General features: G+C 41.2%; 1 protein-coding gene across 2 annotated transcripts; it reads right to left on the reverse strand.

Annotated features, from left to right (window-relative positions):
* Positions 1 to 2,967: 2,967 nt before the first annotated feature.
* Positions 2,968 to 22,240, reverse strand: PRRG4 (proline rich and Gla domain 4). 2 transcript variants are annotated; one of them, XM_087433039.1, is made up of 6 exons: positions 22,157 to 22,240; positions 20,933 to 21,025; positions 16,310 to 16,473; positions 12,503 to 12,551; positions 11,211 to 11,343; positions 2,968 to 6,461 (listed from the first exon to the last, which is right to left on the reverse strand). In XM_087433039.1, exons 2-6 carry the CDS (start codon positions 21,006 to 21,008, stop codon positions 6,227 to 6,229), a joined length of 657 nt encoding a protein of 218 aa, XP_087289165.1. In that variant the 5' UTR covers positions 21,009 to 21,025; positions 22,157 to 22,240; the 3' UTR covers positions 2,968 to 6,226. The 2 variants fall into 2 exon arrangements, with proteins under 2 accessions (XP_087289165.1, XP_087289164.1); XM_087433038.1 differs by lacking the exon at positions 22,157 to 22,240 and adding an exon at positions 21,170 to 21,237.
* Positions 22,241 to 26,474: the final 4,234 nt, after the last annotated feature.

Genomic DNA, 26,474 nt, shown 5'->3' on the forward strand with positions numbered 1-26,474 from the left:
CAACTTCCAATCAGTACGCTGGCTTCTGGACACAGGGTGGGCATGTGAACCAGGCCTGCCACTAACTGGCCCAGTTACAGTCCTGTGACCCCAGCTTGGCCAATTAGAATCTTGGTTGTAATATGTAGGCTTTGGGTGAGAGAAAATTTCTTTGCTGCAATCCCGAGTGGGTATGATGTAAGCCTGTGGCTGTACCCTTCCCTAGACATAGAGAAAGCCTTTGTGCAGTAAGAGTGTTAACATGAAGAAGCAGAGTTTAGAAGAATTTGAGATATTAAGCCCCTGACTAGACCTCCCAGTTTTGTCGGCCAGTTTGAGTTAAGTTTTGGTTACTTTCAACTAGAGCTCAGACTTCCATAGTATCTTTCAGACCCTGCTTCCTAATCTATTTACCAGTGATTCCTACATCATTTATTCCGCTCCCCGAATGAGAAAAATATGCTTAAAGACGGTAATGGACTTCAGACAATACTGCACTAACTTTGTAAGGGTGTTCTTAATCACTCTACCTCCCAGATCTCTATGGCTCTAGTCCCCAAAGTTCTCCTTCCTCTTCAAGTTAGTATCTCTGTTGGAAGCATATTTAGTAAGCTGTTGTTAGGACAAGTTCTATCTTTAGATGAAATGTGGCTATTCCACCTAGTTTTTTAAAGCTTGTATCTTTGTTTCTTTCACTATCTTGTCACAGCAATCAAAATCTAGAATATATATATATATATATATATATATATATTTCTTTTTTGAGGAAGATTAGCCCTGAGCTAACATCTGTTGCCAATCCTCCTCTTTTTTGCTGAGGAAGATTGGCCCTGAACTAACATTTGTGCCCATATTCCTCTACTTTATGTGGGATGCCGCCACAGCATGGCTTGATGAGCGGTGTGTCAGTCTGCACCTGGGATCCGAACCTGAAAACTCCAGGCCCCTGAAGGGAGTGTGTGAACTTAACGGCTATGCCACTGGGCCAGCCCCTAAAATATATTTTTGAATCAGTTGAAATTTTACTTACAGACTTCACCTAGTTAAGTATTACATAAAAATCATTACTAAAACAATTCATTCTTTTTTTCCTGCTCTTTAACAGCAAATAAGTATTTTGAAAAAATTTTCAATTGGTCCTAAGAAAACTTGTCTTAAAAGTAATTTTTCATTAATAAATTCTACTTTTTAGAGCAGTTTTAGGTTCACAGCAAAATTGAGTAGAAAGTAGGGAGAGTTCCCATATACCCCGTCTCCATACATGAACAACCTCCTCCATTATCAACATCCTGCACCAGAGTGGTACATTTGTTACAATCGATGAACCTACACTGACACATCATTATCACCCAAAGTCCATAGGGTTCACTCTTGGTGTTGTGCATTCTACAGGTTTGGACAAATGTATAATGACATGTACCCACCATTATAGTATCATACAGAGTAGTTTCACTGCCCTAAAAATCTTCTGTGATCTGCCTATTCATCCCTCCACTGATTTTTTAGTATTCCTATAGTTTTGCCTTTTCAAAAATGTTATGGGGCCGGCCCAGTGGCATACTGGTTAAATTCTCATGCTCCACTTTGGCAGCCCAGGTTCGGATCCCAGACACAGACCTACACACCACTCATCAAGCCATGCTGTGGTGGTGTCCCACATAAAAAATAGAGGAAGATTGGCACAGATGTTAGCTCAGGGCCAATCTTCCTCATCTAAAAAAGAAAAAAAAAAAAGAATGTTTTATGGTTAGAATCATACATATGTAGCTTTCTCGGATTGGCTTCTTTCACTTAGTATTAAGCATTTAAGTTTCCATGATGTCTTTTCATGACTTGATACCTCATTTCTTTTTAATATTGAATAATATTCCACTATCTGAGTGTACCACAGTTTATTCACCTACTGAATGACATCTTGGTACCTCCAAGTTTTAGCAATTATAAATAAAGATGCTATAAGCATCCATGTGCAGGTTTTTGTGTGGACATAAGTTTTCAACTCATTTGGGTAAATACCAAGGAGCACAACTGCTGGATCAAGTGATAAGAGTATATTTAGTTTTGTAAGAAACTGCCAAACTGTCTTCCAAAGTGACTGTATTATTTTGCATTCCCAGCAGCAACGTATGAGAGTTCCTGTTGCTCCACATCCTCATCAGCATTTAGCGTTGTCAGTGTTCCAAATTTTGGCCATTTTAATAGGTGTGTAGTGGTATCTCTTTGTTGTTTTGATTTGCAATCCTCTAATGACATATGATGTTGAGTATCTTTCCATATGCTTACTTGCCATTGGTATATCTTCTATGGTGAGGTGTCTGTTCAGATCTTTTGCCCATTTTTTTAAAAATCAGGTTGTTTGTTTTCTTATTGTTGAGTTTTAAGAGTTCTTTTTATAATTTGGATGAGTCTTTTATGAGATGTGTCTTTCGCAAATATTTTCTCCTAGTCACTAGCTTGTCTTCCAGTTCCCTTGATTAAAGTAAGTTTAAGGAATGTAAATATTAACATTTATGTATAACTCAACTGGATCCAAAAAATTTAAGTTGGGCTAAATGTTTAACACAAACTAATATTTAATAATAATCAGTTTATGTGTACAATACTTAGTATTACTTAATGTGTTTCTCTTAAGCTGGAAGTACTGTTACTCCTATAATTTAGTATAACATAAGTATATTTTCTTCTGATTTTTAAATTATGTACAGATATTGGTCACAGAAATAAATTCAGTTTAAGGAGTAATATATTATAAATTTCCCTCAAACAATATATTAAATATTAAAACTGCATTAAAGAAAATAGCACTTTCAAAACTGCAATTAAATTGTTTAAAGAGAACACAATTCCCACTGGATGAAAGATATATATATAGCAACACTATGCTGTAAACATGCTTTTGAAAATATGCAATGTGTTGTTCACATTTAATTCATATAATTATACGCCATTATATGAAGAAGAATGTTTAATTGAAACAAGCAACAAATATTTACTTAGTACAAAGTTTATTCACATGTATAAAAAGTGTCTGTAATAGGAAATCCATTAAAACCACAACATAATCAAGGCTGTAGGAAAAACATGCATTTAAGAAAATGGGTTACTTCTTCCAGATAATGAAAATACTGATATGTTGGTACTAGATTGCCTTAAACTCTTTAAACTGTTAGAGAAACACTTTAAACAACAAAACAACGTTGGAGGAAACACACAATACAGAAATTTGAAGGCATCAATATACGTCATACATGTTCCAAAGTGCCACATAGGCAGGATCTACAAAAGAATCTAGCTTTTAAAAAAAAAAATTACAGAAATTTTAGTCATTCCTCTAATAGTAGAAATGCCATACACAACATTTCATATGAAACTAATAGCTAATAAAAATTTAATTCACATTCAATTAGAACAAAAATAATATGAATAATATGAAATTGAGCTTTTAAACAGCACTAACAAACCTTTTCTCATTAAAAAATTCTTTTGTACATTTAGGAAAAGTATACACACACAAAAATTATCTGAGAAATAGAAAAAATTGATTAGAATTTTATAGGCAGAGGGGAAACCAAAGACACAGAGGACACTGTTGCTCCAGTTTTCAATTGTTCTGAGTTGTCACACTCTCTGTGAATTCACTCAGAGGCCACGTTATTAACAGATGCAAAACTTTGACACAATCAGAGCTGGTGCTCTCTTTAATTTTCTTCATTTTGAAGAGAATATTCTGTGTAGAATCATCTATCCTATGAAGGTATAACCTTATAAATGTTTTCATCTTTTTCTAGTCCAATTCCCTTTTTATACTCACATTCCATTCATTTCCTGATTGTAATAGAGGAGAAAACTGATCTAATTAAACATAAAACATTGTGTCAAAACAGATCTAATGGTTAACACTAATCAGTTGCCTGGGGAAGAAGCACCAAAAAAACAGATCAATCAAACAAAAAGATTCACCACCAAAAGTACAACAGGAATAGAAAAGGGTAAACGAAAGCGAAATATATGGCACTAACTTTACATTGAGATATTTTCCTTTCAATTGTTATAAGCATTTGTCAATTATGTTTCTACCACATTTTCCTTTTTATATGTAAAATGTCATGAGCTCAAAACTGGAAGCTCTACAAATACCAGTGATTTCACAATCTTGATGAATTCTAGATTCGCTCTAGTTAGAGCAACCGTTTTATACGACAAATCGAGGCTGCTGCTGGGGGAGGGGTGGGGGAAGGGTGGTGGAGGCGCTGAAGGTGGCTCTGTGGTTAGACTCTGTGAGTCAACGGGGTAAACAAGTTCATGGAATATTTCAAATTATGATTCAATAAAAGATACATCATATCTTATATTTCCATTCATCCTAAGAGATACATATGCATGTGAGAATACATACACATTTATGTATATATCACAAGTGCTCATAAATTTCTTATACAGACAGAATTAAGTAATAAGATCCTTGGATTTTGTCATTTGAGACAGTCTAAATGTATAGGTATGTGATGGGCCTAGAAAAGTGTGCTTGCTCATTTTAAACCTAGCTCTCACCAATGTGTTAGATTTTGGGCAAGTTATCCTTCTCTGCCTTAGTCTGATCGTTATGAAGTGGGCAAAGTAGAGTTTGCCTCTGACCTTTTAAAGAGGATTAAAATAAGTGCAAAGTGCAAAGTTACATGAGAAAAAGTGCTCTGTAAAGCCAAGATACGACTAATAGTAAATTTTTATACGTAATATAGGTGGCTTCAAAAAGACCCCTTTCCTAATTATATCTAAATGTTGCTAAACGATTTCTTTGCAATAAACAACCGAAGAGACTCTGCAAATCTGAAAGGATGACGTCTTTGGCCGTCTGTAATGATTAAGGTCTTGCTTTTACAAGCCTTAAGATCATGCTGTCTTAAAGGAGAGATATGCACTCACACACACACTGTAATATGATTTATACTTTCTAAACATTTAATTTGGAAGGAATTATCAAATGCATGTAGGTTTTAGTTGCACCTCTGTAAAAATTCTAAAGCAAAATACAATTTTATAAATGGTCTTAAATAATAGGAAAATGCAACGCCTGGCAAAAACATAAAGAACAGAATTTTCTCACGAGTATGTTATTTCTTGAGCTGCAAAGAGAAAACAAATTCACATGTACATACACACCCACCCACTTAAGCTAGCACACACATGCACACTCCAGAGGTTGATAGCTAACACGCTACTACATTCTTAAGGAGGCTGGTCATACACACGATTAGAAGAGACAAGTATAGGTTAAAATGATTACCTATGGTGTTTTGTGTCTAGACATTAAGAGATACAAGGGGTTGCTGGTAACTTTAATCAGTATTATTTTAATAGCAGAAAAGTAAATTACTTTTTCTAGGTTCTCAAACTATTATTTATAAACTTCAACAAATTTTCAAGATAAATAATTATATATAGTTATATATATAGATAACTTAGCAATGAAAATGGATGCGTCTTTTCGCCAGTAAAACGGGCAACTTTACCAAGTCCTAGTCACTCCTAGATCTGAGGCTTCTTTATTTGATTGTATAACAACCCTTGAAAATCCTTGCTATTGCAACACTGTACCGTCTGAAGAACTAACTCTCTAGCAAATGGTTGTTTTTTTTTTTTTAAAAAAGGAAACTACTGACCCCACTCCCCATAATGAAACATGACTAATGGCAAGAGTTAACAACCAAAAGCAGCAAAATATGATGAATGTTACTCAATAATTAAAATGTAAAACCAAGTGATTATATTAAGGACATCAATTTATATTGAAAATCAAATTCTGTGAAGTATTTCCAACCAAAAAGAAATCCTAATAAAGAATGGGTCCAATATTATGACTTGGGATAATCTAATGATTAGAAATTCTCACTTTTTTATATTCAACACAAGAAATCTACAACATTTATCTGTACAAAGGATACAGACAGTTCACCAGTTCTAGCTATGACATCATAACACAGATTTTCTGAACCATTAAAATAGACAAAAAAAGTATTCTTTTCTTAACTGCAAGGATATGGAGTCAAAGTTTCTTATCAAGCGGATAATGATCAAGTTCAGGTTCAAGATGCCGACAGGACTTCTGCGGTGTGGTACAGGTGCTTATTCCTCCTTTACTCCCTGCAGTTTGTCATAACGGGCTGAACTGACATGTCTTTATTGGTTTAGGGAGAATGAATCATTTAAATAACATGAATCTCCTATACCACCAAGACAGCAAGGCGGCTCAGTGAGATGGGAGCGACATAGACTTTTTAAACACCCTAAATCCTTTTGTTGGCCCAGGATATGGTGGCGGTGGTGAAACATTATGTTTTCTGGTCAGTGCCATTGCCTGTTCATAAGAAGGTAATCCTGTGTCCTCCACTGAAGGTGGTGATGGACACAAGACAGCTTCCTCAGGTCTTCTGAAAATGATGGAGGGAGCGTGCCTGCCCCTTCTTATACAGGTGGCTGAAGAACTAAACAAAGAGACAGCATTTAAGTCTAGGAAACATAGCATTTTTAGGTTAAGATGTCAATATTAAAAAACCCAACTGACTATTTTGATAAAAGTTGAACCCAATTTACTAATATAACAACAGTTGTATTTAACCCACTAACTCTGAAAGACTCTTGATGTAGTGGAAAGATCAAGAGCTTTGAAGTCAGACATGGGTATGAAACCACATCGCATCATTTCATAGCTGTGTGACCAAAGGCAGGTTACCTAACTCAGTTTCCTTCTCTGTAAAATGGGGATAATAAATAGCTACCTCAGCAGAGGTGCTTTGTGTGGACTGAGAAAGATGTTGGATGTAAAGCATCTAAGCAGTGTCTGGCACACTATACCAAGGACTTAAAACATGCCGATTCCCCTTTTTCCCCACTCCTGAATTAAAACTTCCTCAAAGTGTGATGTGAAATCAAATCCAGGCTTTGCTGTAAGCAGCACAACTCAAGCCAAGGAAACTGAAGCCACAGAGACGATCCCAGCAGCAGATGCCTGTTTCTCTCCTCTGTCCTCCTGCAGTCCTGCTGCCTGGTCCTGCCCTCCTAACTACCTCTACCAGCTCACTCTTCTCCACAAGTCTAACCTGCTGTCTGCTTTCCACTGAATCAACTTCTAACTCCTGTGCCTCCTTTTCAAAGCCTCCCTTATTTTGGCCTTGCCTTATTTTCTATAGCTCTCTGCTCTTTCCCAGGTAGACTCTTTATACTCCTCCATATATGCAATGAATTCTCTGTCCCATCTCTGCTTTCTCTGATGTTGTTCCCTTTCTCAGATTATTGTCTTTTCCCTACTCCATTGATCTGAGCTCAACAATTTTTTTTTAATATGGCCTAGTTCAAATCCCACATTTTCACAAAACTTTGTCAGCTACACCAGCCAATAGAAACTGAAATCAACACAAGCTTGGTGTTTTGAACCTAGATTTTCCCTTCTCACTTGCAAATGAAAAATTATAATTTAAACATTAGTAAATCAACCTGTTTAGACCGTGAGGCTGACTGTCTATGAAGTACCTATACATAAAATAACCTCTGATAGTTATGGCTAATAAGATAATTAAAATTCATAGGTAATCCCCAACCTCTAGTCATCATTTACAATATTCTTCCCAACAACAGAAAGTTTAGCAGACTCAAAATACTGTAAACTTTTCCAAACTAAATCAGTCAATTTGCCCCTTAGAACATCTTTTCCCTTGGAGGTAATAATGAAATCTGAAATTGGAGTAAAGGAGACAGGAAAATTGCAGAGAGAGAAGAAAAGAAAAAGATCTGTGTAAATCTAGGAACTGGATAATCAGCCCTTAGATAGTCGAGAGATGACGAGAGCATCCTATGTCTACTTAGTGGGTTTGATGCAATTTCTCCTCTTCAGAAATCTGGAATATATTCCCGGCAGGTGTCTTGACATGAGTACAGCCATGTTTGGCCGTTGCATGAACCTACAGCCACCAACACACAAAGAAATATAAAGCGGCTTTCTGTGTGGTGGGAACTGGACCTTCTCCCCCAGAGACAGTTGCAATTTGTAAGATGACAAGACTCTTTGGGCGTCATAGCCTGGGATGGACTGGCCGTCTGTGCTGGGCTAGGACGATAACCAAGGAGCTCAATGAACATACACAACTGATAACCATTTGTGCATGAGAACACCAAATGCTTACTCTGGAGATTACTCATACTATATAAGCTGCTGGAAACTGAGGCCTAATGCGAGTTTCGCCTGTTGGGGGGGGCGCCTTGCCCAGGACCTCTTTCGATTGGCACTCCCACCTAGCCGTGTCAGTTCAAAGGACTCTCCTCGGTGTAATGGTGTGGATGTTGTAAGTACCCGATGCGATGTTTCTCTCTCAATCGATCTGATGTTTCTCTTTTTCGATCGATCTGATGTTGTTTCCTCTTTTTATTGACATATTTGGATGTTATAAGTACCCAGTCTGATGTTTCTTTGTATATAGCTACTTCTTGTATTCTCCATGTCTATTTGCTAACTTTCGCCTTTACCCTTCCCTATATAATAATGTGTGCACTCAGTCCATTCGTTTGGGTTGGAAAGTTCCTTTTTACGTCTCCAATCGAATCCACTGAACCTCTTACAACAGCAGGCTAGTCACTTGCCACCTTCGCTAACTTGTGACGAAAAGCTCTATTTGTTTATAGGGAACAGGAGAGACAGATGTTTTATTTGAACAAATAAATTTTTCCATGTTGACTTTCAAAATTTAAGATATAAAAACCACATAATAATGACATCAAAAGTCATTAAATATCTACACAGTGATTTCTTACATACATCTTAAATGACTGACATCTCAACATCTCAAATAAACTGACATCACATTATGCCTATTTTCCTCCATAAAATATAGAAACTAAGAAACGAAAAGATCTTGTTTCTCATTTCTTGGCATGTTTTTACAGAGGAATGAAACAAACTTTTCTGACAATGATCTTATTTTTCACTCTTTTCTTTCTCAAATATTCCCTCCCCTCCCCCTTCTTCTAGACTTGCAAAATATAGAAAGAGAACAAATAACTCTGCTGGAAGAATTTCTTGGGACAATAGATGAAAAGTACTTTCGTAAGTATTTAAAAGTTAATCCCAACATAAGAGAATGTCTAGTAAACCTAGTTTGAAATGTCCCCTAAAACTCAGCAGGCTGCTGTGAGGATCAAAGTGAGACAACAGATGTAAAATGATCTGTGAACTGCACAGCACTTTACTGTACTGACATTAACATACTAATCCTACTTTTAAAATAAGAGATATCCAGAGTTTTTAAATTTTACAGTACTATACACAGAAAACATGCATAATAATGGTAACTCTTGGCTCCCCGTGTCTTTGAATTCTGCTTCTACCCTCATGCAGGGAAGAAGCTAGAAGGTTTCAGAGAAAAAGGCCATAAGGTAAGAAAATGTAGTGATGCAGAAAAGTAGAAAAATCAGAAGAAGAGAGAAGAATATGTCAAGCATGAGGACACCGAACAACGGCTGTGCTATCACAGACTTCAAGTGAAATTATTAAACACGAGGGCATACATGAACTTTTTTTGAAAAACATTATGAATGTGGTGGAAAAGAAGGAAAGATAAAAGGCAGGAAGAGTCTCCAAAGATAAATTTTGCCTATTTCTTCATTAACCTGTGAGTTTGCAGGACTCCCTCAGCTGGTGGAGAAAAACACACCAAATAAAATCTTAGTCAAAAGTCCTAGAAAATGGAAAGACCTTCCTATCTGTTAAATAAGAGAAATTAATAGAAGTCTCTCAGCTTAAAAGATAGTGGCTTAAGAAAAATTAAACAAATTCTTCCTTCTTTTCTCTCACTTCTCAAATTTTTACAGGATTTACAGAGGTCTCTGACAAACTCCTTAGTCCACGCCCATAGGCCCCGTTAATGCCTCAGGGAGCTGTCCAGGATTCCAGCTTGGGGGCAGAATTACAATTTATGTTGCCCCATCCTTTGCCCTCCCGCTGGCATGTCTTCTCTCCGCTCTCTACTGTAGGCATCCCTCACGGCTCCGTGCTTGGCCTTCCGTCCTCATCACACTCAGAGAACCTGCCTACTCTCACGGCTGCAGCTTTTATCCTCCAACAGATGAATCCTAATTCCACCTCTGTCGCCCTAAACTCTTACCTTAACAATAAAGAAAACATTTTTATTGTGGTAAAATATATACAACATAAAATTTGCCATTTTAACCACTTTAAATTGTACGATTCAGCAGTATTAATTACATTCACAATGTTGTGCAACCATTACCACCATCTATTTCCATAAACTTTTCATCACCGGGTCACCATCATGAGCTTATTCACAGAATGTTAAACTGTGAATAGGGATATATAAGCACCCATTTCAAATAGCCTGTTTAGCACCTGGTGCTTTTTTAGAATAAGGTTATTTCTACACTTACTCATCTATACTTACTGAGAAGATAATATACATGGAAGATAATAACTTTTTATATTCATGAAGATGTTGAGGTTCTATTATGCAAACAATTCTGGCCTTTATGAATCTTTATCTTTGCTATTTTCCTCAAGTGGCAACCATTTTATTTTATTCATTTTTACTTAAAGTATCAATAAAAATAGCTAAATTTGAAGGCTAGTTACACTGTTTCTATTTGGGTAGCCACATAGCCAGATCTGTTAATACTGTGACTCAGAGTAACTCAGGGACTTCTTGCCTCTGGAAATAATGTGGGGACATTACTATCTGCCTCTTGCTTAAGAAGGAAGTATTGAAAAATCAAGCTGACATTTGTGAATCTTCTTGCTTTCTTTTGAAGGACCTTAGAAATAGCATCAATAAGTTGTTTATGTAAGTGTTAAATTAGGCAACCAAACACCTTTCAGAGACAGGGGACATTGGGGAGACATGACAACTAAACGCCACGTGGTATGGTGACTGGATCCTGCAGCAGAAAAAGGGCACTAATGGGAAAACTGGTGAATCTAAATAAAGTCTGGAGTTTAGTTAATAGTAACGTACCAATGTCAGTTTTTTAGTTTTACAAATGTACCAGGGTAATGTAAGATATCAGTGAGGGAAATGTGGTGAAGGATATACAGGAACTCTCTGAGCTGTCCACGCAACCGTCCTGTATATCCACGATTGTTCCAAAACAAAATGTTTTTTTAAAAAATAGGCATCCTAAAATAACAGTATAGAACATATAATAGTGAACTAAGTATTTTTACTGGTACTTACCCTGGATGTCGTTGCCTGTTACACTTAGTGATACAAAGATAGTAACCAAGTAGTCCAAAAATAACCAAAAATACTCCAGCAGCAATTAATCCAGTCAGAAGGCCCATAACATCGATTTTCTCTCTGTTACCATCTTAAGAGACATTATTAAAATAACATCAATATAAACATCTATGAAAAGTACCATCTATGATTTCAATAAATTTAACACTGGGTCTAAGCACATTATAAAGCACCTAATAATTAATATTGATTTATTTTAGAAGTCTTTGTGCTAAAGACATGACCTGAAACATTTTTAAATAACATTTCCTAAAAGCCCTAAGTAAGGTTTCATTTATTTCAAATGGGTCGTAATAAATGGGCAATATTCAAGACTCAGTGGGGTAAACATAGTCTTTGTTCAACCAGACACACTTGGTATTAACTGCGGAGATAAAGGTATCGAGGAGCTGCGTGATGCTGCCTCCCCACATCTGGGCCCTACCCATGGGAATGAAAGTCCACGTGACTAAAAACAGCTAGAGACGCTCACTACAGATAAAATAAAGGATCTCCACTCTCTAAAAGCTGCTTAATTCTATCTAACAATCTTAATTACCGAGTAGCATAAGTATTCCATTCCCTTGTGATGGTAAAAAATAAATAAATAAATAAATAGTTCACCACTTGCACGAATGGAGCCCTCCTTCTATTCTTTTTTTTTTTTAATTTTTTTTTTTGTGAGGAAGATCAGCCCTGAGCTAACATCCGTGCTAATCCTCCTCTTTTTGCTGAGGAAGACCGGCTCTGAGCTAACATCTATTGCCAATCCTCCTCCTTCTTTTGTTCCCCAAAGCCCCAGTAGATAGTTGTATGTCGTAGTTGCACATCCTTCTAGTTGCTGTATGTGGGACGCGGCCTCAGCATGGCCGAAGAAGCGGTGCGTCGGTGCGCGCCCGGGGTCCGAACCAGGGCCGCCAGTAGCGGAGCGCGCGCACTTAACAGCTAAGCCCTGGGGCCGGCCCCCTCCTTCTATTCTGTACAAGTCTTGACTTAGCTGAACTGTTCAAAACAGCTTTAAGCCTATTATCTCATTTCCCCAGTATCTCACCAAACTTGATTTTCAGTGTGTAAATAGATGAATGTGGCCTTCTCTGTCTTAGATAGCCCAGCGTGTAATTGAGAAATCTTCCTCAGATGTACAAGGTATGTATATTGAGCAAGAACCAAACACAAACAATGAAACTAAAAATGTAATATAATAGAGAAAGGGTGGGAAAAACATTAAATTTGATCAATTCTTGCCTTACCTGATTTTGTGTTTAGTCCTTTAATCGAATATTCCTGCCAAAATGTCATCTAAGAAAAAGGTAAAAATTTCCAAGTTTATTTAATTTCTTTATTATCGTTTCATTTGGTCCCAATGACCTAGACTAGGGGTGGTAAATTCTTGGCATGTGCCCCGGGTAGGGTAACAGTTCACTCAAGCTGGAGGGTGTGAGTCACTCTAATTAAAGCACTGCCACCCACCACTCTTTCTCCCACCTCTGGAACTGGTCAGAGGATTAGTGCCAGTGCCAGCTCTCTATTGTGCCCCAATGTTCTCCCTTCACCTGCCCAGAGCCCCCAGTCAGGCATCAGGGATACTCGCATTAGAGTCGGTGAAAGTACCAAAGGTGCAAGTTGAGGCAGTGGACTCATTATCGTGGTTGAAAAGGAGTCTGAAGTTTCTTGCACTGGGTGGGCCCTCAGTTTGCTAGGAGATTCTTTTTTTTTTTGTGAGGAAGATCAGCCCTGAGCTAACATCCATGCCAAGCCTCCTCTTTTTGCTGAGGAAGACTGGCCCTGGGCTAACACCCCTGCCCATCTTCCTCCACTTTATATGGGACGCTGCCACAGCATGGCCTGACAAGTGGTGCATCGGCGCATGCCTGGGATCCAAACCCGGGCCGCCAGCAGCGGAGTGCGGGCACTTAACCGCTATGCCATGGGGCTGGCCCTGCTAGGGGATTCTATTGAGAGGTATTTATCAATTTGGAAAGACATCCCTGAGACTGTTTACATTCAGTGTTACTTGAGAGAATGGAAGTGGATTTTAAGGGACCTTGATAAAAGTAGAAAAAGAGTTTGTGAAACAACACATCTATAGACAGCTAATCTTCGACAAAGGAGCCAAGAACATACAATGGAGAAGGAATGTCTCTTCAGTAAATGGTGTTGGGAAAACTGTACAGCCAACGCAAAAAAATGAAAGTAGAACATTATCTTACACCACACACAAAAATTAACTCAAAATGGATTGAAGGGGCCAGCCCGGTGGCACAAGCGGTTGGGTGCACGCGCGTTCCTGTGGGGCGGGCTGGGGTTCTCTGGTTCAGATCCTGGGCATGCACCAACGCACCACTTGTCAAGCCATGCTGTGGCGGCGTCCCATATAAAGTGGAGGAAGATGGGCATGGATGTTAGCCCAGGGCCAGTCTTCCTCAGCAAAAAGAGGAGGATTGGCAGATGTTAGCTCAGGGCTGATCTTCCTCACCAAAAAAAAAAAAAAAAGGATTGAAGACTTGAATGTAAGACATGAAACCATAAAACTCCTGGAAGAAAATGTAGGCAGTACACTCTTTGGCATTGGTCCTAGCAGCATTTTTTCGAATACCTTATCTACTCAGGCATGGGAAACAAAAGAAAAAATAAACAAATGGGACTACATCAGACTAAAGAGCATCTACAAAGCAAAGGAAACCATAAACAAAACGAAAAGACAACCCACCAACTGGGAGAAAATATTTGCAAATCATATATCCAACAAGGGGTCAATTTCCAAAATATATAAAGAACTCATACAACTCAACAACAAAAAAACAAACAACTCAATCAAAAAATGGGCAGAGGGGCCAGCCTGGCGGTGTAGTGGTTAAGTTTGAGCACTCTGCTTTGGTGGCCTGGGGTTCGCAGGTTCAGATCCCGGGCGTGGACCTACACACTGTGTATCAAGCCATGTTGTGGCAGGCGTCCCACATATAAAGTAGAGGAAGATGGGCACAGATGTTAGCCCAAGGCCAATCTTCCTCAACAAAAACAGGAGGATTGGCAATGGATGTTAGCTCAGGGCTAATCTTCCTCACCAAAAAAAAATAAAATAAAACAGGCAGAGGATATGAACAGACATTTTTCCAGAGAAGATATACAGATGGCCAATGGACACATGAAAAGACCTTCAACCTCACTAATTATTAGGGAAATGCAAATCAAAACTACAATGAAATATCACTTTACACTGGTCAGAATGGCTATAATTACCAAGACAAAAAATAACAAATGTTGGAGAGGATGTGAAGAAAAGGGAACCCTCAGACATTACTGGTGGGAATGCAAATTGGTGCAGCCACTATGGAAAACAGTATGGAAATTTCTCAAAAAATTAAAAATAGAAATACCATGTGATCCATACTGGGTATTTATCCAAAGAACTTGAAATCAACAATTCAAAGAGACTTATGCACCTCTATGTTCATTGCAGCATTATTCACAATAGCCAAGAAGTGGAAGCAACCCAAGTGTCCATCAACTGATGAATGGATAAAGAAGATGTGGTATATATACACAATAGAATACTACTCAGCCATAAAAAAAGACAAAATCATCCCATTTGCAACAATATGGATGGACCTTGAGGGTATTATGTTAAGCAAAATAAGCCAGACAGAGAATGACAAACACTGCATGATTTCACTCATACGTGGAAGATAAACACGTGGATAAAGAGAACAGATTAGTGGTTACCTGAGGGGAAGGGGGATGGGAGTGGGCAAAAGGGGTAAAGGGGAACATAGATAGGGTGATGGATAAATATGAGACTATTGGTGGAGAGCACAGCGCAGTCTATAAAGAAACTGATAAATAATAATTTACACCTGAAATTACAGAATGTTATAAAGTATTATGACCTCCATAAAATAATTGGAAAAAAAAATGGGTTTGTGAACAACAGAATAAAATCTCAAGAGCACAACTAAAAAGTACAGATTCTGGGGGCCGGCCCGGTGGCGCAAGCGGTTGGGTGCGCGCGCTCTGCTGCGGCGCCCGGGGTTCGCTGGTTCGGGTCCCGGGCGCGCACCGACGCACTGCTTTGGCAAGCCATGCTGTGGCGGCGTCCCATATAAAATGGAGGAGGATGGGCACGGATGTTAGCCCAGGGCCGTCTTCCTCGGCAAAAAAAAAAAAAAAAGAGGAGGATTGGCGGATGTTAGCACAGGGCTGATCTCCTCACCAAAAAAAAAAAAAAAAAAGTACAGATTCTGTTTTCTTCTCCAACACATGTGGCTGATATTAGCAGGGAATGGGAGGCTGGGCACAGTTTGGAAGAAAAAAGAACTAAGTTCCACTAACACCTGCATTTGAAGGACACCTAGAGAGGTTCTTATCGACCAAAGAGTAAAATGGGACTCTTGAGGAAGGAATAATGAGCTGGGGGTATTTAATCTACAAAAGCAAAGAATTTGGGTCACTTAATATTCTTCAAGAATATGTCAAATTACAACAGGGACAATGCTGTCTGTTTTTTACCTTTTCAAGATGAACAGACAGGATTTAATTATATTTTAAGAGAGAACTTCTAAAAGTTTTTCTCTTAAGTTACACAGATAGACCAAACAACTCCTGAATGCAAGGACCACATATTTCGTATCCTCAGTCTCCAGCAGAGAACTTGGCACATAGCAGAATGTCAACAAATACTTGAAATATAAACCTGGAAATCAAAAAAGGTCAGGTCACTGATAGGAGAAATTGCTCTGAGTCTTGAATGATTGAAGCCTGAGTCAGAGAGGTAACTCAAATAATACCCTGAAGTTTAATTCACTCTGCTTCATGATTGTTCTTGAATATAATAAACATTAAACTCACAAAATCACAACATAATTGATAATTTGCTAATTACTATAAGCCCAGTTAATTAAGTATAAAGCCAAATCTAAATAGGTTAATTAGCATTTTAAGGAAGTAGAAAGAGATAACAGATATACAATCCTGATTTTTATTTAAAGCATAAATAAGTGTCATTTCCTTAAGGATAATTTAATAAATTTTCAGCCAAGTAACATCATCAACCAAATTACCGTTTTATCTTCATCCACAAAAATCTCTCTGGCTTCCTCATAATTACAAAGTTCTTCTTTGCACTCTCTCTCCAGGTCCCCGGGAGTGAAGAGTTCCAAATCAAATCTATTATACAGGAGGTGTCTACGTATGAAAAAGTTTGCTTCTTCTTTTGATGTAAAGACTAATAAAGAAATGGAAAGATTTCAAAGATCAATAAAAAATAAGGCAGAAAATTCCTGTTTTAACTGTGGAAAAAGTGAATAGTTCTCTTGATGTGGTTAAATTACATCAAAGTTTCTTGTATGATTTTAAAATCTGACAAAAAGAAATAGCACCAGTAAAAATAATTTCAGCTAAATATGAAATACAAGTATTAGCATAACTCCAAAAATACTTGAGTTGATTATTATGTCCAAAATTATTAGCATAAATGAAATTATTTAAATATTTTTCCCTCTGGACAATTATTTTTCCAACAAATGACAAGTCAGACTATTCTATTTCTAAAAGGTTGGTTCCCTATGATCCTGACTGAGAAAAATCAGTCTGGTGTAATGGACACTGTTGGACTAAGTGAGAAGACAGAGTCTTGGTTGCGATTTGGCTCAGCTATCTGCTGTGAATAGGGATAAGTCACTTATATCTCTGGGGTGCCATTTCCTCATTTGTAAAACTGGGAAATAAACCAAATAATCACTAAGATCTCTTTATGTTTTAAAATTATAAATTAATGCATTCACATTAAAATTGTTATATCAAGTTTACACTAAAACATAAAATTCTAAACTTCTAAGTTAATAAAATTGTAAGTCAATTATAAGATTAATTAAAAGACATTCAGCGCCTCCCAAAGGAGTAGCTCCCTCCACCCATCCCCCAAATATGTTCCACAGTTCTTTACAAGATGCCCTCTGCATGTGCTGGGAAGGTAAACGGTAAACACAACAGAGTAAAGCACAGGTTGACACAAAAGCAAAATATCCCACCGTGGCACTATTTCCAAAACCCGCAAACTTAAAACTCCTTCTGGAGGCACACAAACAAAGCTTAAGTGATCTTGCTCCAACCAGATCACGTTACCGAGACTGGAATTCAGAAACTCTCTGAGAATTACATCAAAACGCTTAAAAGAATTAAGTGTTGGTATTTCTCACTGCTAACCATTCCTAAAGGAAGACTGTATTAAAGTGGGCAACTGAAAGGCAGCCCAAGGCTGACAGAGAGCAGGGCCTGGAAGACTAATCTTGATACTGTCTTGTGAGTGACAGTCATGGCTTATCCAAGATATTTTTTCTACTAATCAATCACCTTTCCAAACAGGTCTGAATCTTAGAGAGCTGTTTTGTCCAACACAGTAGCCACGAGCTACAGATGGCTATTGAGCACTTGAAATGTGGCTGGTCTGAACTGACATGTGCTGTAAGCATAAAAAATACACACAGGAATTCAAAGACTTAGTTTAAAAAAAAAAAAAGAATACGAAATATCTCAATGTTTTATATTGCTTATATTTGGAAATGATATTTTGGATATATTGGGTCAAATTAAATAATTATCAAAATTAACTTCACTTGTTTTTACTTCTTTTACTGTAGCTATTTAAAAATTTCAAATTATTTTTGTGGTTCCCATGATGTTTCTATTGGCCAGTGCTCTTCTATAAATAACATAGATGGGCTATTTGAACCACAGAATAGGATAACTGGTGATGGTTGTTTTAAGAAATATTTTAAAAGATCAGTGTGATGGAATATTTCTGTTCTTTCTTCTTCCTGTCTTCTTGTAGATTTTAGGCTACCACCAAATGGTGACAGAATGAACGTTCTTCCGAGTCTCCATCATCTCTCATGGGATTCTGGCAGTGGCTCTCTGAGGGGTCTCCTTGATCCTCCAAGTCTGTGTTGAACATCCCGTTGTAGCTACACTGGCTTCCAGCTCGCCTGGCTCTCTCCTTCCTTTGCTCGTGCTGTTTCCTCTGAATAGAACTTTCTTCTTTCCATTGCTCTCAGCTCCTTTAGCATTTTGCTCAATGTTACCCTATACCTTCTATACTTCGTTTTTCCCCATGGCACTTGTCACCACCTGGTGTTCTATGTTTTACTATTTGCTGCGACTATTCCCCTCACTAGAAGGAAAGTTCCTTTAAAGTAGGGATCTTGGTGCCTAGCACATAAGCAGTGCTCAAAAAATTACTTACTAAAAGAATGAATGAACTCAACTTTCCTGGAGTGGGAAGAAACTCTTGGACCTAAATTCTACCAGTTGAAGCAATTCATAGGTATAGTCTGATGTTACTCAGTTTGGCATAGGTTTAAAATACTAAACCAGTGATGAAGCAACTCACAGCCTGCCTAACTTAGCTATACTTTCTAATTTCAGAATGGAGAATTAGAAATTCGCCTCTGTATTGCTACTTTTCAGATACGCCCAGATCTTTACATTTTATTGCCTAAAAAAGCAGTGCCAAATTTCTCATTGTCGGTCTTCTGTTCAAGTAGGTTATCTGAGTTATGAACATACCCTCCGCCCTCCAAATGGGACTCAATACAGCTACTTTCAACTTGGAAAGAAAATGAAAAAGGAAATCATGAACATTTTTATTATGCCTGAAATGATATTTATGCCAATAAAAGTTCTCCCCCCTGTACTAAATGTGCCTCCCAGGGGCTGCTGTTTGCCACTTTCCCTGAAAGCTCCCATTCTGTGGTTGACCTTAGACTTAACCTTTAGTGCCTCATCACTCTTCCCTGCCTCCCTTATCATCTCAGGAGAAATACTCTCCTCTGTTATTTGGGTCCTAAGTAACTCTGAATTTGCTTATAATTGAAAGAAGCCAACTTCCTTGGCCCTGGAGCATCCTAAACTCCCAGCCAGAGTCCCTATGTTCCCTCCGGCCAACGCTGGAGGATACGCTGGCCTTTCCACTTATGTATCTGCCTCCTCAGGTTCTCTTCCCATCTCCATTTCTCCTGTCTTAGACCACTCTAAGAGGTTGTTTGTGCATTTCACTATTTCAAACCCATCCCCGCCACCCCCTGATATTCCATTCTCATCCTCTCTCCTGTTTCCCCATGTTTTCTAAATAAATTGCTTTTGGGGCATTTGAACTCCACCCCTGGGCTTTATCAGAATGTAGCTGAAGGTCCCTTATTTTCCTAGTTACTTTTCACATCTCCATTTACTGTACCTCATTTGCAGACAGAGAGCATTGGCTTCTGTGCCACACAACTTTCCCAAGATAATCACTAGAACTCACTCTTTCCTCTGCTCTCAAGCTCTGCTTCTACCTCTGTCATAGAGTTTATAGAGATCATGTTTATACCCTGCCTCCCCCACCAAATGAAGAGGTCCTCCAGGGCAGGGATCACAGGCTTTCATTTCTACATCTCCAGTACCTAGCATAGGGCCTGGCACATAGTATGTGTTAATAAAGTGGTTAATAACTGAACAAATTGGCTTTTTAAATATATAGGATCCCTTATTTACATTTCCCACACATATCTCCAGCCTTCTGCACTCAAGTATGATCTCTAAATTCCTTCCTCCGTTTGTGATATTCTTGAGAGTGTCTTTTATGCCTGTGTCATGTGAATGAATGAATACACTCACAAGCATTCCTGGGATCAGCATCTAGTCCCACTGTGTATGGACTATCAACCTTGTATATGAGTGGACTTACATATATGGTACAACTTGAGAGGTACCAAGAAGGATCTCCTTCCAAAATCTCTCCTTATTCCACTAGTTAGCCTATGCAATTGCCTGGAATTCTGCCATCAGGGTTTGATTCTTTTGGGTTAATATATTGCCCTATCTTAAAATACACACTCTCTCCTAGAAGGTTTAACACACTAGGCTGTATTAACCATTAATAAGTCATCCAGGAGTATGAATGTAACACATCCTTCCCAATGAAAATGAGCTGAGAGTGGGATCCGATGAGAAGGAATAAGGGACAGGAACAGGTGGGAAGCAGATCCACAGTACCAGAGTGGGGTGGGTAGGGAAACACAGTGACTAGGCAGGGAGAAGGATGCTGAGAGCCAAAGCCAATTTTTTCTTTTCTTTTCAGGTTTTTCTAGGTTAGGCTTTTAATATGCGGCAGGAACCAGTCTGTTTATGACCTGGAACCCACAAGGTGTGAAATTCTAGGTTAGCAAGCTGCAAACCTAATCTTCTCACAATCTGACTTTATCCAGATAACCAGACATTTTAAACTCAAAAAGGACCTCCGAGATCATTCCACTCCTCACCCCCATCATTTTACAGATGAAGAAATTCAAGCTGAAATGGCTTAAGTACCTCCCCAGGGTCTCATAACAAGTCCAGACTAGTTCCTGGGCTCCCTGTCCAACACTCCAGGAAGAACAAGTAATTATGCTCCTTATAACTGCCACATAACCTCATCTAGAAAATCGGCAACAACTGACTTTCAGAAGTTGCAAGAGGTTTCCCATTCGGTTAACCACAAATCAGGTCTTAAATACATATTTATCAAAAGTAACTCACAGAAATAAATTTGTGTAAATTGTAGGTAACATAACAAACCACAACATTACCAAATAAACCACAAGTTAAACTAAAGATTATTTTAGCGTTTCTATGATCGAGGGTGGGTTTCCTGGACCGGGCCCCCTCACCGTCCTCTCCCGAATGCCGAGGAAATGCGGCGGCCCCCGGGGGCAGCTGGCTGAGCAGAACCACGAGCGCAAACATCGTCGGGAGCCGTCAAACTAAAACAAAATAACAAAACGCGTCAAAAAAGGCCTGGCTCAGCACTTCGAGATCCCGGGGGAGCCGGTCACCGGCGGTGGTCGAGGAGCCCCACGAGGACAGCGGCCCGCGCGCCGGCCCGACCCGACCACGGCCCAGTGCACCTGGCGAGCCCCGGCTTCGCGTTCGGGTCGGACCCGGTCCCGGGGCGGCCCTGCCGAGCGAGCCGCTCCCCACGGCCGCACCTGCAGCTCCGGCGCACATCCCAGGGCCCCGGCCCCCCCGCCGCGGACCCGGACCCCCCGTCCCAGGGTCCCGGACCCCTCGTCCCGACCCCGGACCCCTAGTCCCGGCCCCGGACCCCCCGTCTCGGCCTCGGACCCCCAGTCCCAGGGCCCCGGACACCCCGTCCCGACCCAGGACCCCTAGTCCCAGGGCCCCAGACTCCCCATCCCGTCCCCGGCCCCCCCGCCCCGGACCCGGACCCCCCGTCCCAGGGTCCCGGACACCCCCTCCCGGCCCCGGACTCCTAGTCCCAGGGCCCCAGACTCCCCATCCCGGCCCCGGACGCCCCGGTCCCGGCCCCGGACCCCCCGTCTCGGCCTCGGACCCCCAGTCCCAGGGCCCCGGACACCCCGTCCCGACCCCGGACCCCTAGTCCCGGCCCCGGACTCCTAGTCCCAGGGCCCTAGACTCCCTATCCCGGCCCCGGCCCCCCCGCCCCGGACCCGGACCCCCAGTCCCAGGGCCCCGGACACCCCGTCCCGACCCAGGACCCCTAGTCCCGGCCCCGGCCCCCCCGTCTCGGCCTCGGACCCCCAGTCCCAGGGCCCCGGACACCCCATCCCGACCCAGGACCCCTAGTCCCGGCCCCGGACTCCTAGTCCCAGGGCCCCAGACTCCCCATCCCGGCCCCGGAGCCCCGGTCTCGGCTCCGGACCCCCCGTCTCGGCCCCGGACCCCCCGCCCCGGCCCGGGACGCCCGGGTCCCGGCCCCGCAGCCCCCGCCCCGGACGGATCCCGGGCTCGCTGTGCGCAGGCGCCGTGGGCCGCGCCCTGCGGGGGGGCGCCGGCCTCGGCCGGGGCCACGGGGGCCGGAGGGGGCGCGGGGACGAGGGCACCTGGCCGCGCTCCCCAGGCCGGCCGCCTACCTGGGCGTCTCGTCCCGTCTTCTCGCGGCCGCGCTCAGCTCTGGGCCCGGCCCCGCCTCGGCGCGCGGCGGCGGATTTGGATTCGCGTCCCGAGCCGGCGTCCCTGCGAACCGGGGCGTGTCCAGGTCTCCGCGAGCACACCGCCCCCGGCGTCCGGGCGTCTGCTGGGTGCCGCGGGCCCGGGGTCTGTCTGCGGGGTGCCGCGGCCCTGCGGTCTGTCGGTGGGGTGCCGCGGGCCCGGGGTCTGTCTGCGGGGTGCCGCGGGCCCGGGGTCTGTCGGTGGGGTGCCGCGGGCCCGGGGTCTGTCTGCGGGGTGCCGCGGGCCCGGGGTCTGTCTGCGGGGTGCCGCGGCCCTGCGGTCTGTCGGTGGGGTGCCGCGGGCCCGGGGTCTGTCTGCGGGGTGCCGCGGGCCCGGGGTCTGTCGGTGGGGTGCCGCGGGCCCGGGGTCTGTCTGCGGGGTGCCGCGGCCCTGCGGTCTGTCTGCTGGGTGCCGCGGGCCCGGGGTCTGTCTGCGGGGTGCCGCGGCCCTGCGGTCTGTCGGTGGGGTGCCGCGGGCCCGGGGTCTGTCTGCGGGGTGCCGCGGGCCCGGGGTCTGTCTGTGGTCACCCTGGGTAGGCGGCCCTCGAAGGGTGGTCCCAGGGCGAGAACAAAATAGTCATCAGAGAAAATACACTTATTAGTAATTTTAAATGTGAAGTGACCTTAAAATTAATTGATTAGTTGGTTCTCCAATTGTGGTCCGCCAGGTCTGGGACGTCCCCAAGATTCTTTCAAGGGGTCTCCGAGGTCAAAACTATTTCCATTACAGTAATAAGAAACGATCTGCCTTTTTCACTTTCATTTTCTCGTGAGTGTATAGTGGAACTTTCCAGAGGCCATTTGACGTGTAATGATGTCACCACTCTGCTAACTTGTAGAATGCCTACATGTCTATTCTTGCGTTTTCTAGTATTTTCTGTGGTAGTAAGTGTAGGTATCAATATGTACATTTTTATAGAGATTAATAAAATTTTGGGGGCTGGCCCAGTGGCACAAGTGGTTAAGTGCTTGCGCGCTGCTGCGGCTGCCCGGTTCCCCCATTCCGATCCCTGGCGGGCACCAACGCACGGCTTGTCAAGTCATGCTGTGCTGGCGTCCCATATAAAGTGGAGGAAGATGCGCACGGATGTTAGCCCAGGGCCAGTCTTCCTCAGCAAAAAGAGGAGGATTGGCAGATGTTAGCTCAGGGCCAATCTTCCTCAAAAAAAAAAAAATAATAATAATATTAAAATAAAATTTTTTCTCAGTACTTCTATACTTTTATTAGTTATCTTTGGTCATATCTACCAGGATATATATAACCTCATTATTTTCAAATAAATAGTTATCTTGAAATCTTGAACTTTTCTTTGCGTCTTTGTGGACAAACAAGAAAAATTATTACTTTGTTGTCTTGATTTGAAATAATATTTTGAAAATTTCTCAATTTTAAAATGTAATATGATGAATATCATTAGATATAATTCACAATAAGAAGTAAAAAACTATCTGAGGCCCTTGATAATATTATAGAATGTAAAGAGTGATCCAAGAGTGAGAATTGCTGCCTCAAGCAGTGAAGGCGGCAGGTGGACACAGCACCTGTCCTAGGTGATGTTCACATCCATCCTTGTCAAAATAACGTGCTTAATAATTCTTTGGAACATTATTTAAGGTTCCATGCTTTGGCCAAAGTGGCTTGGCAGTTGCTGGAAGCCAGAGGAAACGTTTTTTCCCCCTTTCTAATCTTTGATTAATTCCATTTCCGCCAAATTCTTTTTTTCTCCCCTTAAAGGCTATTGCCTGTTTTATTCTAGTTATTTAGAATCAACTGAATTCTGAAGAATTCAATTGCAGAAATTTTGTTTTCATTGATTCCTTCCAGACAGTGCTTTTTCTTTTCCCATCTCCCAATCTCTTCCTCTTCTATTTCCATTTGTTCACCTTGTTTTCTAACCTGTTTCTGTGATAGACCCTTCTCTTTCTCTTCAATCCTTCTATTGTTCTTAAGCAATTGGGATCAGACTGTGAAGGGACCAGAAATGATTTCTTGTGATTGACATTCTAGAACAGGAAACATCTTCATTAGAACACCCATTCTTCTACTTGTTCATTAATTTAGTCAAACAACATCACTAAACCCTGAGGATAGAGAGATAAACACCACAGTCTCTATTTTGGAGGAGAATTTAATCTAAGATCTAGATCTAAGAACGTGGCCCTATAAAGTTCTTATCGAGGGCAAGAACTGACTTATTCATCTTTACATCCTCCACAGTACCCAGCAGAGCACCTTTTGTGTTGTTCATGTTCAATACATTTTTTTGGGTGGAAGCAATTTATTTTCAGGTAGGAAAGGTGCTTCACACTATATTGGGAGAGGCAAGTGGTCAGCTGCCTCATGCTGTGGAATAAGCAGATATGAACTTTGATGACATCCACTCACATATCTGGATATTTAGACCAAAACAAATGAGGCTTTGTGCTCACATCAAATATCCGAATTTATAGTCTGAGAGGGGAGTCGATACAGAAATGGTGTTTTTCAAAGGTGAATTACATTGCCGCATGTTTCGCTGTAATATTGGATCCTGTAGAATGTTATAGTATTTGGCAGTATGCGCACAAACTTAAAGCTCTGTGGAGCTGCAAGATATATTGAGATTAGATAGTAAAGAGAGAAAAGAGAATGACCAGTAACAGCACTGTCCAAGATTGCTGATTTCTCCTGTTATTTACTTGCTACATTCATTTTCTTATTTTGCAGAGTTTGCTTTTTAAAGTCACACTATTCTTATGCCTTTCTTCCAAAGCATTTTAAGTGCTTTTATTCTAGCCATCTGTGGAGTTGGGCCACATATTATGATTCTCATTTTACAAAGAGGGATACTGAAGCATGAAGAAGTAAAGGGTCTTAAATAGTCGTTGGCCAAGTAGTAGCCCAGCTCTTGACTCTTTCCACTGGTTTTCTGAGTTATTACCAAGCAACAGAGGGCAGTAGGTAAAGAATTATTTAATTTCAAAAGAAATAAGAAAAAAAAATCAAAGCAATGAGATTAATGGACTTGGATTAATGTGATAATGCATCTCTGAGTTGAGCACACACCCACCCACTTACCTGTGTGAACTCAAGAATGAAATGGAAACTCGCTCTGCTGTATGGGCGCAAGGATTGACTCAAGCACTGTGACAGAAAATGTTAAGGTTGCAACCATGAAGCTCTGCAATGTAAGGTCATATCCACATCCTTGAAGACACACTGATGACTGTGTCATTAGACTACTCGGAACAGGAGATGCAACTTTCCTGAACTTGTTTCTGTGACAGTTTAGCCTTGACATTTCAACATCAATTGTTTGCTGTTTTAATTTATCCCAGTAAAATCCTTAGGTGGAAAATGAAACACTCCTACTGTTCAAGGTTGATTATACATCTGTATGTAGCTATTTTCAGATTCAACAAATAGGCAAAGGGGATACCAAGATTTTATTGTAAACATTTGCTTAAAGCCCTCTAAAGGAACTTTTGACTAGAGCTCATATTTAATTCTATCATTTAAGAACAATGATTGTTGGGGGCCGGCCCGTGGCGTAGCGGTTAAGTGCGCGAGCCTCGATGCTGGTGGCCCGGGTTCGGATCCCGGGCGCAAACCGATGCACTGCTTGTCCAGCCATACTGTGGCCATGTCCCACATAAAGTGGAGGAAGATGGGCACAGATGTTAGCTCAGGGCCAGTCTTCCTCAGCAAAAAAAAAAGACGATTGGCATGGATGTTAGCTCAGGGCTGATCATCCTGATAAAAAAAAAAAAACACAAAACAATAATTGTTAATAACAACATTAAACAACATCAAGAACAGTGTGAGAGGTCATCTGGATTCATGGTCATCTGGTTTCGTAAGAACTACGTCATGCTTAAAAACAGTAATCCATAGAGACCTTATAGGACACGTAGGAACTTGAATCAGTGTGGTTCTGAGCTGCCCTCAGGGGCCTGTGACAGGGACTTGTGTCATAGTTGGTCACAAAACTCTCACTCTTTGTTGCGACCTTAGCATTTTTACAACTATAATTAATTCTGTCACTCATCAGACCGATTTTATCATTATAATCTTACTCTGATTGCCACACAATTTTTTTTTTTGCCGCTTTTTTGGTAAACCCATTTCAGGTTATCATGATGTTCTGAGTAAACACAGATTTTTTTTCATACACAGGTTTGTTTGGCATCAATTGCAAAACGATACTTTCCATGCACAATGTGTGAAAAGAGAGTGTAAAAAAATCAGGCATTTTTAGCT

The sequence above is a fragment of the Ceratotherium simum genome, chromosome 7 (genome assembly GCF_057802395.1).
Source record: "Ceratotherium simum simum isolate JZ-2026a chromosome 7, ASM5780239v1, whole genome shotgun sequence".
NCBI classification, from domain to species: Eukaryota; Metazoa; Chordata; class Mammalia; order Perissodactyla; family Rhinocerotidae; genus Ceratotherium; species Ceratotherium simum.